The sequence below is a fragment of the Colossoma macropomum genome, unplaced genomic scaffold, assembly GCF_904425465.1.
Source record: "Colossoma macropomum unplaced genomic scaffold, Colossoma_macropomum, whole genome shotgun sequence".
NCBI classification, from domain to species: Eukaryota; Metazoa; Chordata; class Actinopteri; order Characiformes; family Serrasalmidae; genus Colossoma; species Colossoma macropomum.
In genome coordinates, this window is record NW_023494805.1 from 658,875 (window position 1) to 673,632 (window position 14,758).

Consider the following 14,758-nt stretch of genomic DNA (forward strand, 5'->3'; position numbering starts at 1 on the left):
TATTAATTTACCTCAATAATTACATTAATTTACCTCAATAAATGTATTAATTTACCTCAATAATTACATTAATTTACCTCAATAAATGCATTAATTTACCTCAATAAATGTATTAATTTACCTCAATAATTGCATTAATTTACCTCAATAAATGCATTAATTTACCTCAATAATTACATTAATTTACCTCAATAATTAAATTAATTTACCTCAATGTGTTAATTTACCTCAATAATTAAATTAATTTACCTCAATAAATGTGTTAATTTACCTCAATAATTAAATTAATTTACCTCAATAATTAAATTCATTAATTTTATTTACCTCAATAATTACATTAATTTACCTCAATAAATGTGTTAATTTACCTCAATAATTACATTAATTTACCTCAATAAATGTGTTAATTTACCTCAATAATTAAATTAATTTACATCAATAAATGTGTTAATTTACCTCAATAATTACATTAATTTACCTCAATAAATGTGTTAATTTACCTCAATAATTAAATTAATTTACATCAATAAATGTGTTAATTTACCCCAATAAATTAATTACTTTACCTCAATAATTAAATGTGTTAATTTACCTCAATAATTAAATTAATTTACCTCAATAAATGTCATTAATTTACCTCAATAATTACATTAATTTACCTCAATAAATGTGTTTAATTTACCTCAATAATTAAATTAATTTACCTCAATAAATGTGTTAATTTACCTCAATAATTACATTAATTTACCTCAATAATTAAATTAATTTACCTCAATGTGTTAATTTACCTCAATAATTAAATTAATTTACCTCAATAAATTAATTACTTTACCTCAATAGTTAATTTAACTAAAAAATGCTTCTTAATCAAAGAACACCTCAGACTCTCCCTTGGAGATGTTTAATGAACAGTTAACGTCCCAAACCACACACTTCTGTACCTCACCTGCTGCACTACTGAGTGCACTTCTGACTGTCCTACACTATTTTTACACACTATTTCAGGAGCTGGTCTGCGGTTTGGGACACAACAGATCAAATAAAACCACTCAAATATCAGTCAATACGCTTTAACAATGAGAACCGAGTATGAACTGATTATCTCCACGTTTTTCCTGCTTTTGCCGGGTCGGTTAGGCTTTATTACCTCACACCTGCCACTGCGCTGCTGACTGGACCTGCCCACCAACATGGTGGCAGCGTGACTGTGTGATGTTATCCTACAGGAGTTAAGCTCCGCCCACTCACACTGAAGTTATAAGGAGTGTTTCAGCTCTGATTGCTTTCTGATTGAGGCACAACCAATCAGAACAGAGCACATTTACATACATCAATGTTGAAAGCACAGTAACAGAAACCAGAACAAAGAGAGAATGAAAAATGAAAATAATAAATATATATATATATATATATATATATATATATATAATATATATATACATATAAAACACTGAAAAGAGTAACAGGCCACACTTTCAGCTGAGCTGATAATTAAAGGGAGGACCTGGAAACAAAGTTTATGTTTTAATTCATAGCAGAGATGAATAAAACGCTTCTTTAATAAAAAAATAATGACTAATTTTGTTCAAATATGTTTGAAATTGTTGGGAAAAGCCAAACTGCTCCACTGTGGCTGCTCTCCACTATAATAAACATGTGCTGATGCACAAATTCCTTCTAATCTGGTTTTATTAGATCTCAGTGCAGCTTCTGATATTGTTGATTTTACTCCAGCGTCTCGAACGCTGTGTCGGCCTCTCAGGCTGTTTTAGAATGGGTTAAATCATATTTAAGTAACAGGCAGTTCAGGGTTTCAATGGGAAATCATTCATCAAAAAGATCTGGAGTTTCTTGTGGAGTCCCTCAGGGTTCAGTTTTAGGGCCTTTGCTTTTCTCTTTGTACATGCTGCCTCTAGGTGACGTCATTAGGAAGCATAGTATACATTTTCATAGCTATGCTGACGAAACCCAGCTATACATTTCTGTTCCTTCAGAAAAGACGTGATCTCAGATCTGCAGATACTGACCTTCTGCAAACACCAGCATGAAAAGTGCTAGATAAATAAAAACTATTACTATTATTATTACTACTATTATTAACAAAGTGAAGTGAGAAGGACGAGGCGACGAGTCCAGGTTTACTCTGATTTCTTTAATTACAGTGCTTTCCTGTCAAAATGAAAGGCAAGATAAGTTTACATTAAAAAACATTCATGTTAATAAGTCACACTATAAGACAAACTTTGCTAGGAGAATCATATTTATATGTACTTCGTCTCAATGCGAGCGATCAGTGTCCATGAAACAGGCTGATGAGGACAGTAGAGACACTAGTGGACTCGTTCCGTTGGTGTGGGTTCACATCGTCACTCAAAGTGTACATTTCCTTTCGCAACAGTCAAACTCGATGTGCATGGACCTTTTATTAATCATCATTTCATCGTAAACCAGCAGAGTCTCAGAACAGTACGTCCGTCCGCTACGGAGCTCACAGCAGAACCCCTCCGCGGAACCGCAAAGGCACCAAGAGTTCAAACATCACCGTATTCAAAAATATAGATATACGAAGCTCATACGCGGTTATATTGCTGTACCATGCCACGATTAACCCTCCCACTTCAGAGCAGCCAGCACTGCATCAAACAGAGACTAACTCAGACGCATTCAGGGGGGCTGGTTCTGTTACACGCTGAAGGAACACTCCAGGGTTCTCCACCTGATCTCTGCAGAACCGGCACAGTCACGACTATTAGAGGAGTTTCCAGTAAAGTTTCCAGTTTCCAACGGTTTCACAATCGGATAGCAAGTTAAGGTTTTTGATATGCAAATTAGTTTCTCTTTAAAGTTATACACTCTCATAATTAAGAACTGAACTGTTCTCCACTAGAGGGCAGCACAGAGTCTGCGTCTTACGGTTTGGTCAAGCTTTATTATCTGTCAGTTGTTTTTATTATTACTACTATTATTCGTGTGTCAGCAAACACAGAAAACATTTCACAGGGAAAAACACTCGACACGACGGAGTTACGGAGTTTAGTCAACTCAAAAACACGACCAGAAGGCTTTACACTGGAGACGAGCCCAACAGTCGCAAACTGGTAAAAAATCATCCAGTAAATGAGTTTTTAATGAGCCAGTTTGCTTCCCTGTAACGTTATACGTTCCCACGTTTGAGAACCACAGACGTCTGAACTCTGTTCTCCACCAGGGGGCAGCGCAGAGCCTTTGTCTTACGATTTGGTCAGGCTTTCTCATCCGTTTCGTTGCTATAAAAATAATAATCATGATAATATCACAGGAAAAACACTCAAAAAAAACCCCACAAACGACTGAATTCCGAAGTTTTACAGAAGAGTAAACAGTCAACTCAAAAACACAACCAGAAGACTTTAGACGAGAAACGAATCAAACACCAAAGTGTAAAAAAGTCCAGTAATTAAGAGTTTTAATGAGCCAGTTTGCTTCCCTGTAATATTATACATTCTCACGTTTGAGAACCACGAGACGTCTGAACTCTTCTCTCCACCAGGGGGCAGCGCAGAGCTGCGTCTTACGTTTCGGTCTGCGCTTCTAACGTGTTCAGTCCAGTAAAGGAAGCAGAAAGACTCCTGCAGCCGTCCAAACAGTACAGAGCTCAGCTACAGCGCAGAGGACGAGTCGCCCAATAACATTTTAGACTCACCCAGACTTACTGGAACAAAACTTCATCATTTAGTGAATTCATCAGATCTGCTCTCAGCGAACTTCACCGACCTGTTATCCAGCTAAAGCGTACGAGGCGAGACGAGTCAGGATGTAGCTGAAGAAACAGATGGTCAGCACTTTTCTATCTTAAAGACTTCAGACTGGCTGCCTTTCTCTGTGATATTTTCAGCCAAGATCAAGATCAGGGATCAACCTGGTCCAACGAAACTCCTCTGAAGTCTGACTGTGACGGCCGTCGCTGACCGCGGCCGGGCTGGAGGACAGTGGAGTGTTCCCGGCGTGACCTACAGGCATGCTGCTGCTGTTAGCGGTGCTCTGATTCACACATGCATTCAGAAAACACGAAGCACAGCAATCTGAACGGGCTTTCGCCCTTAAACAGGTCCATACAGTCCAGGCTCAGGCTTAATCTGGAGCTGAGAAACAGGGCTTTAGAGCTGGACCGGCTCCAACACACCTGACTTAGAGACGAGCTAATCGGAGAGAGGCAAACGTTCCAGGAGTGGAGAGTAAAAAGGGTAGGTTAGGGCTGCTCCATATACCGGCTGTTAGTCGTGATGTTGGCGATGCTGCAGTGTGAAGTAAATGGGAAACACTTTACTGGAACTCAGTGACAGAACAACGCTGTAAACATGTTATAGAGGATGTTATGTGCCGTTACTGACTGATTTTGTTCAGTATATAACAGTGTAATACCCGTCACTGGCGTAAGGTTTAACGTCATGCTGAATGTACTCTAATTAGCTGTTATATTACTTGCCCTAACATCCCATGACAGCATATAACATCTGCCATGACATGTTTACGTAGCAGCGTTGAGGTAAAAAGCACAATCCTCGACGGTCACTTCCAGAAGACTTTCTCTGGCCGTCTGACGAATCAAGGACATCATTTTGGTCAAAATAACGCAGGCTGGTCCTTAACTGTCACATCACGTCAACATGTCAATCTATGTCGCATTATAACCTCCACGTGCTGCTCTGTCCATGTCGTGCAGCCTTTAATGTAAACAAAGCCCCTGCTGAACCGAACCGAAGCCCTGGACCTGTGAGCACTTCTGCACTGACCTGTTTCTCTTGTTAAAGAAGGCAAAGCATGATTTAACCTGAGACACTAAGACCGACCCACCGACCCCCCCCACCCCCCCGCCCACCCACCCACACGCTAAAGCGAAAAGAAAAGCTGTTAAAGCGACAGAACTGAGACAAATTCACCCCAAACGCAGCCGATCAGCCTCGGGTTCAGCTCAGAATCAGCAGATCGTTCTTAAAAGCTTTTTATGGGAATCTTAAAATTAGCCAATATTCATATTTAACAGATTAGATCATCTGTGATGTATTTACTGTAGGAGAACGTTAGGCGACACTGGGTAATTTGTATTTTATATATCTGACAATTTTATGATGTATTTATGTATTTAGCACAACGTTTAGGTGACACTGGGTAATTTATATTTCACATATTTGATATTTTATGATGTATTTACTGTAGGAGGATGTTTAGGCGATGCTGGGTTACTGCGCTACTATATCTGCACTTTATTGCGTTTATAATCTTATAAAAATAAACGTATTACTCTGTAAGTTTATGCGCCTCCAATATCTGCGTCTTATAAAAGTTTATGCATCAGATCTGCGCATGACGTCTCGCTTTTGCCCATATTTACAGATAACAGTGTCTTAAAAACCACGTAAGCAAGCCGAATAGAGATTTGAGAGAACTGTTCACATGCTTTGACAGTTTAGGCATGCAGTTAGCATCATGCTAATCAGCTAACATGCTAATAAGCTAACGAGCTTTTCAGTACATTAGCTACAGCAGCCTCGTAGCTGATCGACCACATCGAAAGGGAGGAAACCGGGTGAACTTGTGAACTACCGCTTTAATCTATGCTGGGAGGCTCATTCCAGTTCCCTGTGCGTGGCTTTACTGCAGTAATGGCACAGAATGAACGGCTCCATCAGGTTTCTTGACGGAACGTTGTTCCGTCGCACATGCTAACGATGCTAACAAGCCAGCAGGCGCCAATTAGCGTGCTACCATCTGATTGATGTTGTTCGCCGTTAGCGGCCTCAGCATTGCTGATACTGACTGAACCTTTCTAGTAAAGCTAGGCCATGCTGAGTTTGTGTGTAGCACTAATTAGTGGTTCCCCCGTTCTAAGCAGAACCCCTAAACGTTCTAGGTAGTGTGTGTGCGCGTGTGCCCGCGCTGTCTGGACTTGTTGAGTTTATCTTGAGACCGACGAAACCTCTTTGTACAGTACGTTTAACGTTTAACTCGCGATGCGCAGACAGCGACCCAGAGACGAAAGCTATTGGAAGTGACCCCCCCAGACCCCCACCGAACCCCCCCCCACCCAAAAAAAAAGCCCTTAACCCTACGATTCACCTACCTCTGACTCGAATGATTAAATAAAACACGAAAGAGGAAGAAAAGGAAAAGCTGATTACAACAACAATAATAATAACAATATATATATTGCATAAGAGTGCTCCAAAAGCTGCCTCACAACAAAAACATAACTATTTACATTAAATATGAGAGCGAGGGGCTCTTACTTTACTGTAACCAGGTATGAGCGGGAGAGCAGCTTCCAGCACTTTTCCTCTTTAAAAGAAAAACAAAGAAACACGAGGTTTCTGCGAGATGAGAAGTAAAGCCTGTTGGAGGACGTGGTCTAAAAGGAAAGAGGGGATAACCCCAGAAGAGGAAGAAGGGGAGGAGGAGGAGGAGGAGGAGGAGTGTGGCGGCGAGGTGGAGATCATTTCTGGTTTTTGAGCTGGTTGGAGAGCCAGTCCAGTCCCTCGTACAGGCCGTCCCCGGAGGTGGCGCAGGTGGCCTGGATGTACCAGTTCCTGTGGCGGAGGGAGTGCAGCCCCAGCTTGTCCGTGATCTCCGCAGCGTTCATGGCGTTCGGCAGATCCTGGGAGACAACAGAGACCGTCAGCGTTCGTCTCCTCACTGTAAACGTTCTGAATGCACCTCTGTTTAACCTCTCTTTAGGTTTTAAGATCTGACAGGTCAAGGTAACGTTTAGACAGCCTGTAACTGTTTCAGATGAGTTTAACTTCTCGTTTCTCCTTTTTATTTAGTTTTATTATCATCATCATCATTATTATTAGTAGTAATATTAAGACTATTTTATTGTAATATTTTATTGCACCTGTTTGATCAGATCTTAATTTTAGCTGTTATTTTACATTTTTTGTTTTTTATTAATCCTTTTTGCTGTGATGATTTTCATTTGTTTAACTTGGTAAATTTCATTTCAACTTTTTCAATTCCTTGTAATTTGCCTGGCTACGCTGTAAATGAGGGTCAGCCTCAATGTCCTTCAGAGTTCAAATAAGGGTTGACTGAGTAACTGAAGATAAGATTTCTCACCAATTCGTATTACAGAAGCAAATCTGATCTTAATTTAGGAATCTGGTCTTACAGCATCTGATGTTTGTGTGATGCTGTTTTCTTATCTGGAGTTCATGATGAGATTATGAAGTTAGGAACTGTTATTCCCTAATAGATACTATACTGTCCGAAATTCAGTCCGTACTGAAGTCGTCATGGAGACTGAACGGCTCAGATTTCAGGGTGAGGATGTTTCTGTAATTCGGCTCCTGGTTCCTCAGCGTTTAGAAGTACCTGTTTGTTGGCGAACACCAGCAGCACAGCTTCTCTCAGCTCGTCCTCCGCCAGCATCCTCATCAGCTCCTCCCGCGCCTCGTTCACTCGCTCTCTGTCGTTACTGTCCACCACGAAGATCAGACCTGACCACACACACACACCCCAAAACAAGACCATTAATACACTCATACGATAAACCGGTCAAGTGCACGACAAGAGCGTCCAAACACGCAGTGCAGTCCTGGAACTGGTTTCTGAGTATGAAACATATGGACTACATCAGGGGTCTGTAATTAAAATTCAATAAGGTCCAGTTAGAGGAAATATCATTAAACAAAGGTCCAGAACATCATAATGTCTGACCTGCATCATGACTCAGTGCCATATACTGTTTACTGAAGTAGCCTAGTAGGTATATCAACATCTTATACAGTCGACAACTGAATATCAAATCAAATACAGTTCAGTCAAATTTCAACCTTTATTGTCAGTTTTCTTTTTAAAATGAAATAACTTCCCTCTGACTCACTTTCTTCTCTGACTGCTGTGTCTCGCCTCGTCCCTCCCCTGTGTGTGCGTCACTCACTCGAGTCTCAGTGCTCATCGTAATGCACAAATCTGATTGGCTGAAGAGCGTCACGTGATATTTACAACGCATGTGATTGGTCTGTGTGTCTCCCAGGCCACTAAACTGGTACCGTAAAGGCTAGTAAAGTTACACTGATTAAAACAGGACCACCCGGCGAACTGAAATAATTCTCCATAGTTTATCACTTATAGGTCCAGGTCCGCATAGAACAGCGTCTGGGTCCAGACTCGGACCGTGGTCCGCCTATTAGTGACCTCTGGACTACATTAAGTAAATTAACACTAAAAATGAAAGCACAACCAGCATTAAAACTATGAGGCTGAAGTCAGCTTCTTGTTCGAATTCCTCTGCTCCACCTTAAATGGTGCAGCAGTTCCATTCTGGTGCTGAAGACACCAGCAGGAGGAGACGAGGAAAGTTCGGTTCAGGTTCATTTTTATACTTTTGTAAATTCAATGAAATAAAGTGTTTATCATCTCATCACGGCTGGTATCAGTTTACTACCTCTTCAAAACCGGCTGTTTTCCAGCTGTAAGATAGGAGCTGAAGGCCAGGCTAGAAACGTTAGCTGAGCTAACTTACCGTTAGCATCTGTCTGTCTACATAAAAGACTGGCTGCCTTTCTCGGTGCAAATTTCAGGCCACATGTGGTCTACTGTGGCTTTAACTGGCCTCAATACGGCTTTAATTACTGTAGTGATGGTAAAATGCTGAGAGCTGTGGTTCTGAATTTTTGGACGGCCTTTATAGAAGACCGTTCTCCAGGCCCAACATGTAAAGATATGAACATGTAAAATACTGGTTATCAATACAGGCCCAGAATTCCCAACAGGTGCATCTTTACTTTAATTAATGTTTAATGTTACAAATAAAAAACAGTAAAACTGCCTCATGTCTCTGTGAACTGGGTTCTTCCTCAAAACCCGCTACAGTAAAATGTCTTGGCTCTTAAACAACGACTCATTCATATAAAGAACAGTGAGGGAAACCCAGTTCTCCACGATACAGACCCTTTAATGAACATTACAGATCAAACCCAAATCTGTCTTTTTGTACTTTTCAGGTGTTTAATAATAATAATAAGAACGAGATGAAGATAAACGAACTCTTACCCTGCGTGTTCTGGAAATAATGACGCCACAACGGTCGAATCTTGTCCTGGCCGCCGACGTCCCACACGGTGAAGCTGATGTTCTTGTACTCTACGGTTTCAACGTTAAAGCCTGAAACACAGCAAACGCAGCCGATCAGTTAAAACATCAGACTCAACTACTGATTTACTGGATCTGTGTGTGTATATATATATATATATATATATATATATATATATATATATATATAGAATATGTAGAACCCTGCACAGGTGAGCACCCTACACTGTACCAATAGGAGTCCTTGGGCAAGACTCCCAACACCAGAGCCGGTTTATGAAGCCACTTCCCATTTCCCCCATTATATCAAAAACAGGACTGCTAAACAGCAGAGGGTGCCCACGAGCAAGTCCTCAAGGAAAGAGGGTAAATGGAGCTAAACAGCTAAAAACGAACAGTTAAAATAGTTTCTAATCACTGAACGAGAATTTTCCTTTAATTGTAGAAAGGAAGGATGGATTTCACTAAAAAGCAAAGAAAACTCTCCTGTAAGTTTCCTTTTTCTACAGTAAACAGGTTTTGGGCAGCAGGACGCTAACATTACTGTTACTGAGTGCTGATTGGTTGGCGAGCGGAGCAGCTCATTGGCTGTTCGCGCTCACTGACGTCATGAACGTCCATGAGGCGCCGTTTTAAACTCCTATAACTCGAGTTTAAAAGCTCTTAAAAATATAACAGCAGTGTTAGAATGTTTTATGCTGCTCTGTGTTCAGGATATGATTGAATTCTTTCACATTAAAAATGTTTCAGCATTTATAAACTATGATTTTGCTCAAATGCTCCATATCAACCCATTCATTCTGGACTCACTCGGGAGCGCCCTCTAGTGTCTGAGAAACCCGGAAGACACTGCAGAGTGGAAATTCTCCTCTCTACAAGTTCTCTGCCTACACTACCTTCACCTACCTGTGTAGTGATCTCACTGTGAGTCGCTCTGGATAAGAGCGTCTCCCAAAAGCCTTTGATGTAAATGATGCACAGGGCCGGACGCTCAGCTGATGAGTAACGGTCATGTAAACACTGTGATTAATAATTTGTCTCGTTCCTTGTTTGAAACATATTGGCTGATTAGCCTCTTATTCACTGGCTATGTTCACTGTATCTACACTGACTGTACCGTGGAACCAACACTCAGACAAACGTCTACAGTTACGCAGAATCGTGTGTGGAGCCGAAGAAAGCTACAGGCTTCACCGTGAAACACTCACTGTGGCAGGACACCAGCTAAAAACACCAGAATTAGCCACACAGCTAACTAATAAACAGACACTGCTCAGCGCTGCCCTCTGAGCGTCTTACAGAACCAAGTCAGAACTTAGTTCTGTGTTCATAATTCATATAGAGTCTCTATAAACACACTGACTGCTGATCTGGTGATTAGGTGATCATGTAATAACTGTGGCAGACCTTCTGATACTGGCTTTATTAGAGATGATCATTCGGAGGTGGTAGGACTGAGTGGTCCTCAGGGCCCTGCAGACGGTCTCTGGATCAGAACACAATCACATTTTTGCTCTGTGCGCTGACGTGGGCCAGTGGACCGGACTGAGACCCGCCGAGATAAAGAGGAACGTGGGAAGGTTGAGAACGGGGTTATACGGTATAATATTAAAACAAACTATTTATTAACTCAATATTGTCCGATATTATCGATTATCAGAATTTCTCTCTGGTTAAAATCGTTACTGGTATCGATATCTTGGTATCGGTCGGTCCCTGATCAGACAGAGTCCGTATCGTCAGGGCAGCACTGAGGGGCGCTGAAAGATCAACACACGTTCTTGCGAAGGGAGCCGAGCGGCTGAGTGACTCACCGATGGTGGGAATGGTGGTGACGATCTCTCCGAGCTTCAGCTTGTACAGGATGGTGGTCTTCCCGGCAGCATCCAGTCCCACCATCAGGATCCTCATCTCCTTCTTCCCGAAGGCCTTGAACAGGTTGGCGAAGATGTTGCCCATTTTTCACAGACGTCGTGGACACGCCGAGCTGGGAACAGAACGGAGAGCCGGGTTATTCACCTGACCGGAGCTATACAGCGCTTAGCTCCGCCCACACGGTCTGATTGGCTGTTCAGCCCACAGTGTTATATCTGACAGTTCTTCACCAAACAGATCATTTCGCCAAACGATGGCAGCAAAGCAACAACGATGGACGCGTTTTAAACAAAGGAAACAACTTTAAAAACACTGTGTAAGCGACGTTCAGAGCTTCAGCGCTACTTTAGTTGCTTGAAACCTACATGAAACATGAAGTTGCGCGAGCTGTGTCATGTAAAGCGCTCTGCCACATAAAAACCATAAACACTGCGAATGTGTAAACTACGCCTCAGGAGTGACTTCATACAACAAGAACGGCACAGCGGATCAAAACACCAGCTGCTAGAGCGGATAACTAGTGGAGTAACTGAATGGGTGGCGCGCAACTGTTTTTGAACTGCTTCATGTAGCTGTCAAGCTGCACAGAAATGATGCTGCAGGCAACTCAAAACATGCAACTAGTTGCATTAAAGTTTCACCGTGTAAAGCCAGACATTAGTTTTCCAGGTGTTTACGACTCCGTATTGGAGTATTGGAAAAAATATCACTACTCTGGAAAATTAAAGGGCCGCAGATTCAGGTTAAACTGATCCGTATTGATCGGTTCTTATATTGATATACTGACACTGAACAAGGTTAAGAACTAAACAGGGAGAAAAACTGAAAGGAAAGGGAACCAAACAGGGAGGCAGGTTTACTGAGCAGGTAAGGAGGAGCGGGTAAAGCTAAAGCTCCCCTCAGCTCACCTGGACCATCTACCTGCCCAGAACACTCACATCACGACCTGTTAGAGAACTAAACGGTCAGAATACCTGAAACGGCCCACTGAGCGACTCTACGCTGATAAAACAGCCGATCTGTGGGTTTTACTGCTCAGTCGGCTTCTCTTTCACCAGAGGCTGACTGGAATCTTCAGTTCCACCTTAAACGGTGCAGCAGGTCCACTGTGGCCCCTTAGACCCTCTAACAAACCCGCCGCAGTATTTAAGGTGGAACGGAGAGGTTTCTATCAGCGGCCCCCTTTACTGCTGCCCCTCGGACCCTCTAACAAACCCGCCGCAGTATTTAAGGTGGAACGGAGAGGTTTCTATCAGCGGCTCTGTTACTGCCGCCCCTCGGACCCTCTAATGGACCCGCCGCGGTATTTAAGGTGGAGCGGAGAGGATTTAAGGTGGACCGGAGAGGATTTGAGGTGGAGCGGAGAGGATTTAAGGTGGACCGGAGAGGATTTGAGGTGGAGCGGAGAGGTTTTAACGAGGACCGGAGAGGATTTAAGGTGGAGCGTAGAGGATTTAAGGTGGACCGGAGAGGTTTCTATCAGCCGCTCTGTTACTGCGGCCCCTCGGTCCCTCTAATGGACCCGCGGCGGTATTTAAGGTGGACCGGAGAGGTTTTGAGGTGGACCGGAGAGGTTTTAAGGTGGAGCGGAGAGGTTTTAAGGTGGACCGGAGAGCTTTCTTTGTCGCTGAGCGAACAGCGGGGACAGAGTCGATTAAGCGGCGCTCTCCTCGGTTTCTCAGAGCCACGCCGCCCCGCAGCGCCTCCCCGCGCCGTGTGCTCCGTGCCTGCGCCGCGCCGCGGAGCTCTGGTCGGGATTTAAGATGGTTTTCTTACTCTTCAGTTTGTTCCTCCAACTCCGAGGCGTCTCCTTCCTCAAGATGGCGGTGTTCCGGCCACGTCAGGGACTCTTTCGTCACTTCCGTTCAGAAAACGCTGCAGCTAGACTGTGATAAAAGTCAGGGCTTTTATTTTGCTTTATATACGACAAAAGTCTTGTTCAAATTTTTTGTACAAAGCCACGAAAAATAAAAAAATATAATAAAAAAATGTTAGTACATATTTTATTTTTAAATAAATGAAATAAATAAAATAGCATGAAATAAAGGAGATAATTGATTAGTGCCATAACACATTTTGAAATACAGAATTGGTTCTAAGTGAGCTAAATGTAATTTATGAAGGGGAAAAATGTGTCTATAAAATCTGTGATTTCAATTTTCAAATGCATTAAAAGGAGCTACTGCTTGTATAAATCTTAAAAACTATATTGTATGAAAGTCAAATCATATATTTAAATAAATGCTATTATTAATCAATTGTATGAGCCATTTTTCTATAAACGTACGCATTTTTACAGCAAGACTCACCAAAAGATCTAAAATATATATATTTTTTCAATGGTAAGCAACAATGCTTTTGATGAAAACATAAATTATCCGATCAGCTCGTGGATAAAAGTGTGGTCGTCGATCTGGGCGTCCCTGGATTCACAGAGAAGCACAGTAAACACCACCTTTTCGTGGCCGGTATTTCCTTACAGTACAGATCATAACTAACGGGTTTTGATTTAGATGATTTAAAACAGGTTCGTGTTCATCTGACATTCGACATCAACTGAGAAAACAAGGAAACTGTAGTTTTAAGTGACAGGGGCCTCTTTAAAGCTGCAGCTGGTACAGGTTTATGAACGCTGGGATTATTTATTTATTTTATTTTAATTATTGAGACTAATGATTATTTATTAATTAATACAATTATTACTAACTAATTTAATTTAATTTTATACTTCATGTTACTCATCAGGACTGTCAGCTGATCAGTTATACAGCTAACTACGTCACTCTGACCTGCTCTCTCTGCTGTGTTCACTGAGTGATTACAGTCTCGGTGAGTCTCCCCCTCTCTCTCTCTCTCTCTCTCTCTATCTCTCTCTCTCTCTCCCTCTCTGTCCCTCTTTCTCTCTCTCTCTGTCCCTCTCTCTCTCTCCCTCTCTCTCTCTCTCTCTCTCTCTGTCCTCTGTCCCTCTCTCTCTCTCTCTCTCTCTGTCCCTCTGTCCCTCTCTCTCTCTCTCTCTCTCTCTCTCTCTCTCTCTCTCTCTCTCCCTCTCTCTGGGCTGTTAAACAGCTGTTAGCCGCTCCGTGTTGTGAGTCTTGTGCTCACAAAAGCACAGATTCATGCTCTGAGCGCGGTGGTGTTGCCAGAGAGAGAGTAAAGGGCAGAAATCTGGCTGTGAATCAGGTGTTCTCACGGCCGGGGGAGCCAGTCTGAGGGAGGAGGCCACAGCCCCGGACCCCCGGCACCTCCCCCCTGCCACAAAGACCCCTGTGTACCCGAACACTGCAGGTGCTCGGTCAGACTGGGCCCTCCTTCAGAAACACGGACTTCAAAACGGGCTGTGACAGAAGATTAATGCTGACGGGCTGATCTGCCACTGCCCAGGCCTTTATTTATTTATTTATTTATTTATTAAACCAGTCCAGTGGTATAGACCGAATCGGAATGTCTGCAATGACCTGTTTTAGTTGAACGCAGCTCAGTTTACAGCACAGTTTACAACAAACTCAAACTCGACAGGCTAAACGCTGGTAATAGCTGTACCGTCTTGTTCTGTTGGAGCTGTAATATGAAATATACCCGAGCATGTAATGGTTTCACTGGTGTTTACTGACGTTTTTCCTGTTCTCCAGCTTTCCAAAGCAGGTGGAGCTGCTATATACTGTCTATATATTGCCATGTGTCAAACACAAGTCAGGCCCTCGGTTACGATCCCATTCGGCCCGCAAAACTATTTCAATTTCTATTAATATTAGCCCATTTGACCCTGAGCTGCACTACAGTTCCCAGCATGCACTGAAGCATAATGTGCACTCTG

The 14,758-nt window shown here is 42.4% G+C and overlaps 1 protein-coding gene across 1 annotated transcript; it reads right to left on the minus strand.

Moving 5' to 3' along the window:
- Positions 1 to 4,863: 4,863 nt before the first annotated feature.
- Positions 4,864 to 12,823, minus strand: arf1 (ADP-ribosylation factor 1). Its single transcript, XM_036597336.1, has 5 exons — positions 12,721 to 12,823; positions 10,884 to 11,056; positions 9,031 to 9,141; positions 7,348 to 7,472; positions 4,864 to 6,631 (listed from the first exon to the last, which is right to left on the minus strand). The coding sequence occupies exons 2-5, from the start codon at positions 11,026 to 11,028 to the stop codon at positions 6,470 to 6,472; spliced, it is 543 nt and encodes a 180-aa protein (XP_036453229.1). The 5' UTR covers positions 11,029 to 11,056; positions 12,721 to 12,823; the 3' UTR covers positions 4,864 to 6,469.
- Between the last annotated feature and the right edge of the window lie 1,935 nt (positions 12,824 to 14,758).

Excerpts from the sequence above, each read along its gene's own strand:
- arf1 (XM_036597336.1), bottom strand. The coding sequence starts at position 11,028 with ATGGGCAACATCTTCGCCAACCTGTTCAAGGCCTTCGGGAAGAAGGAG. Across the intron at positions 9,142-10,883 it reads CACCACCATTCCCACCATCG|GCTTTAACGTTGAAACCGTA; the intron begins GTGAGTCACTCA and ends GCTGTGTTTCAG. Across the intron at positions 6,632-7,347 it reads TGGTGTTCGCCAACAAACAG|GATCTGCCGAACGCCATGAA; the intron begins GTACTTCTAAAC and ends GTTGTCTCCCAG.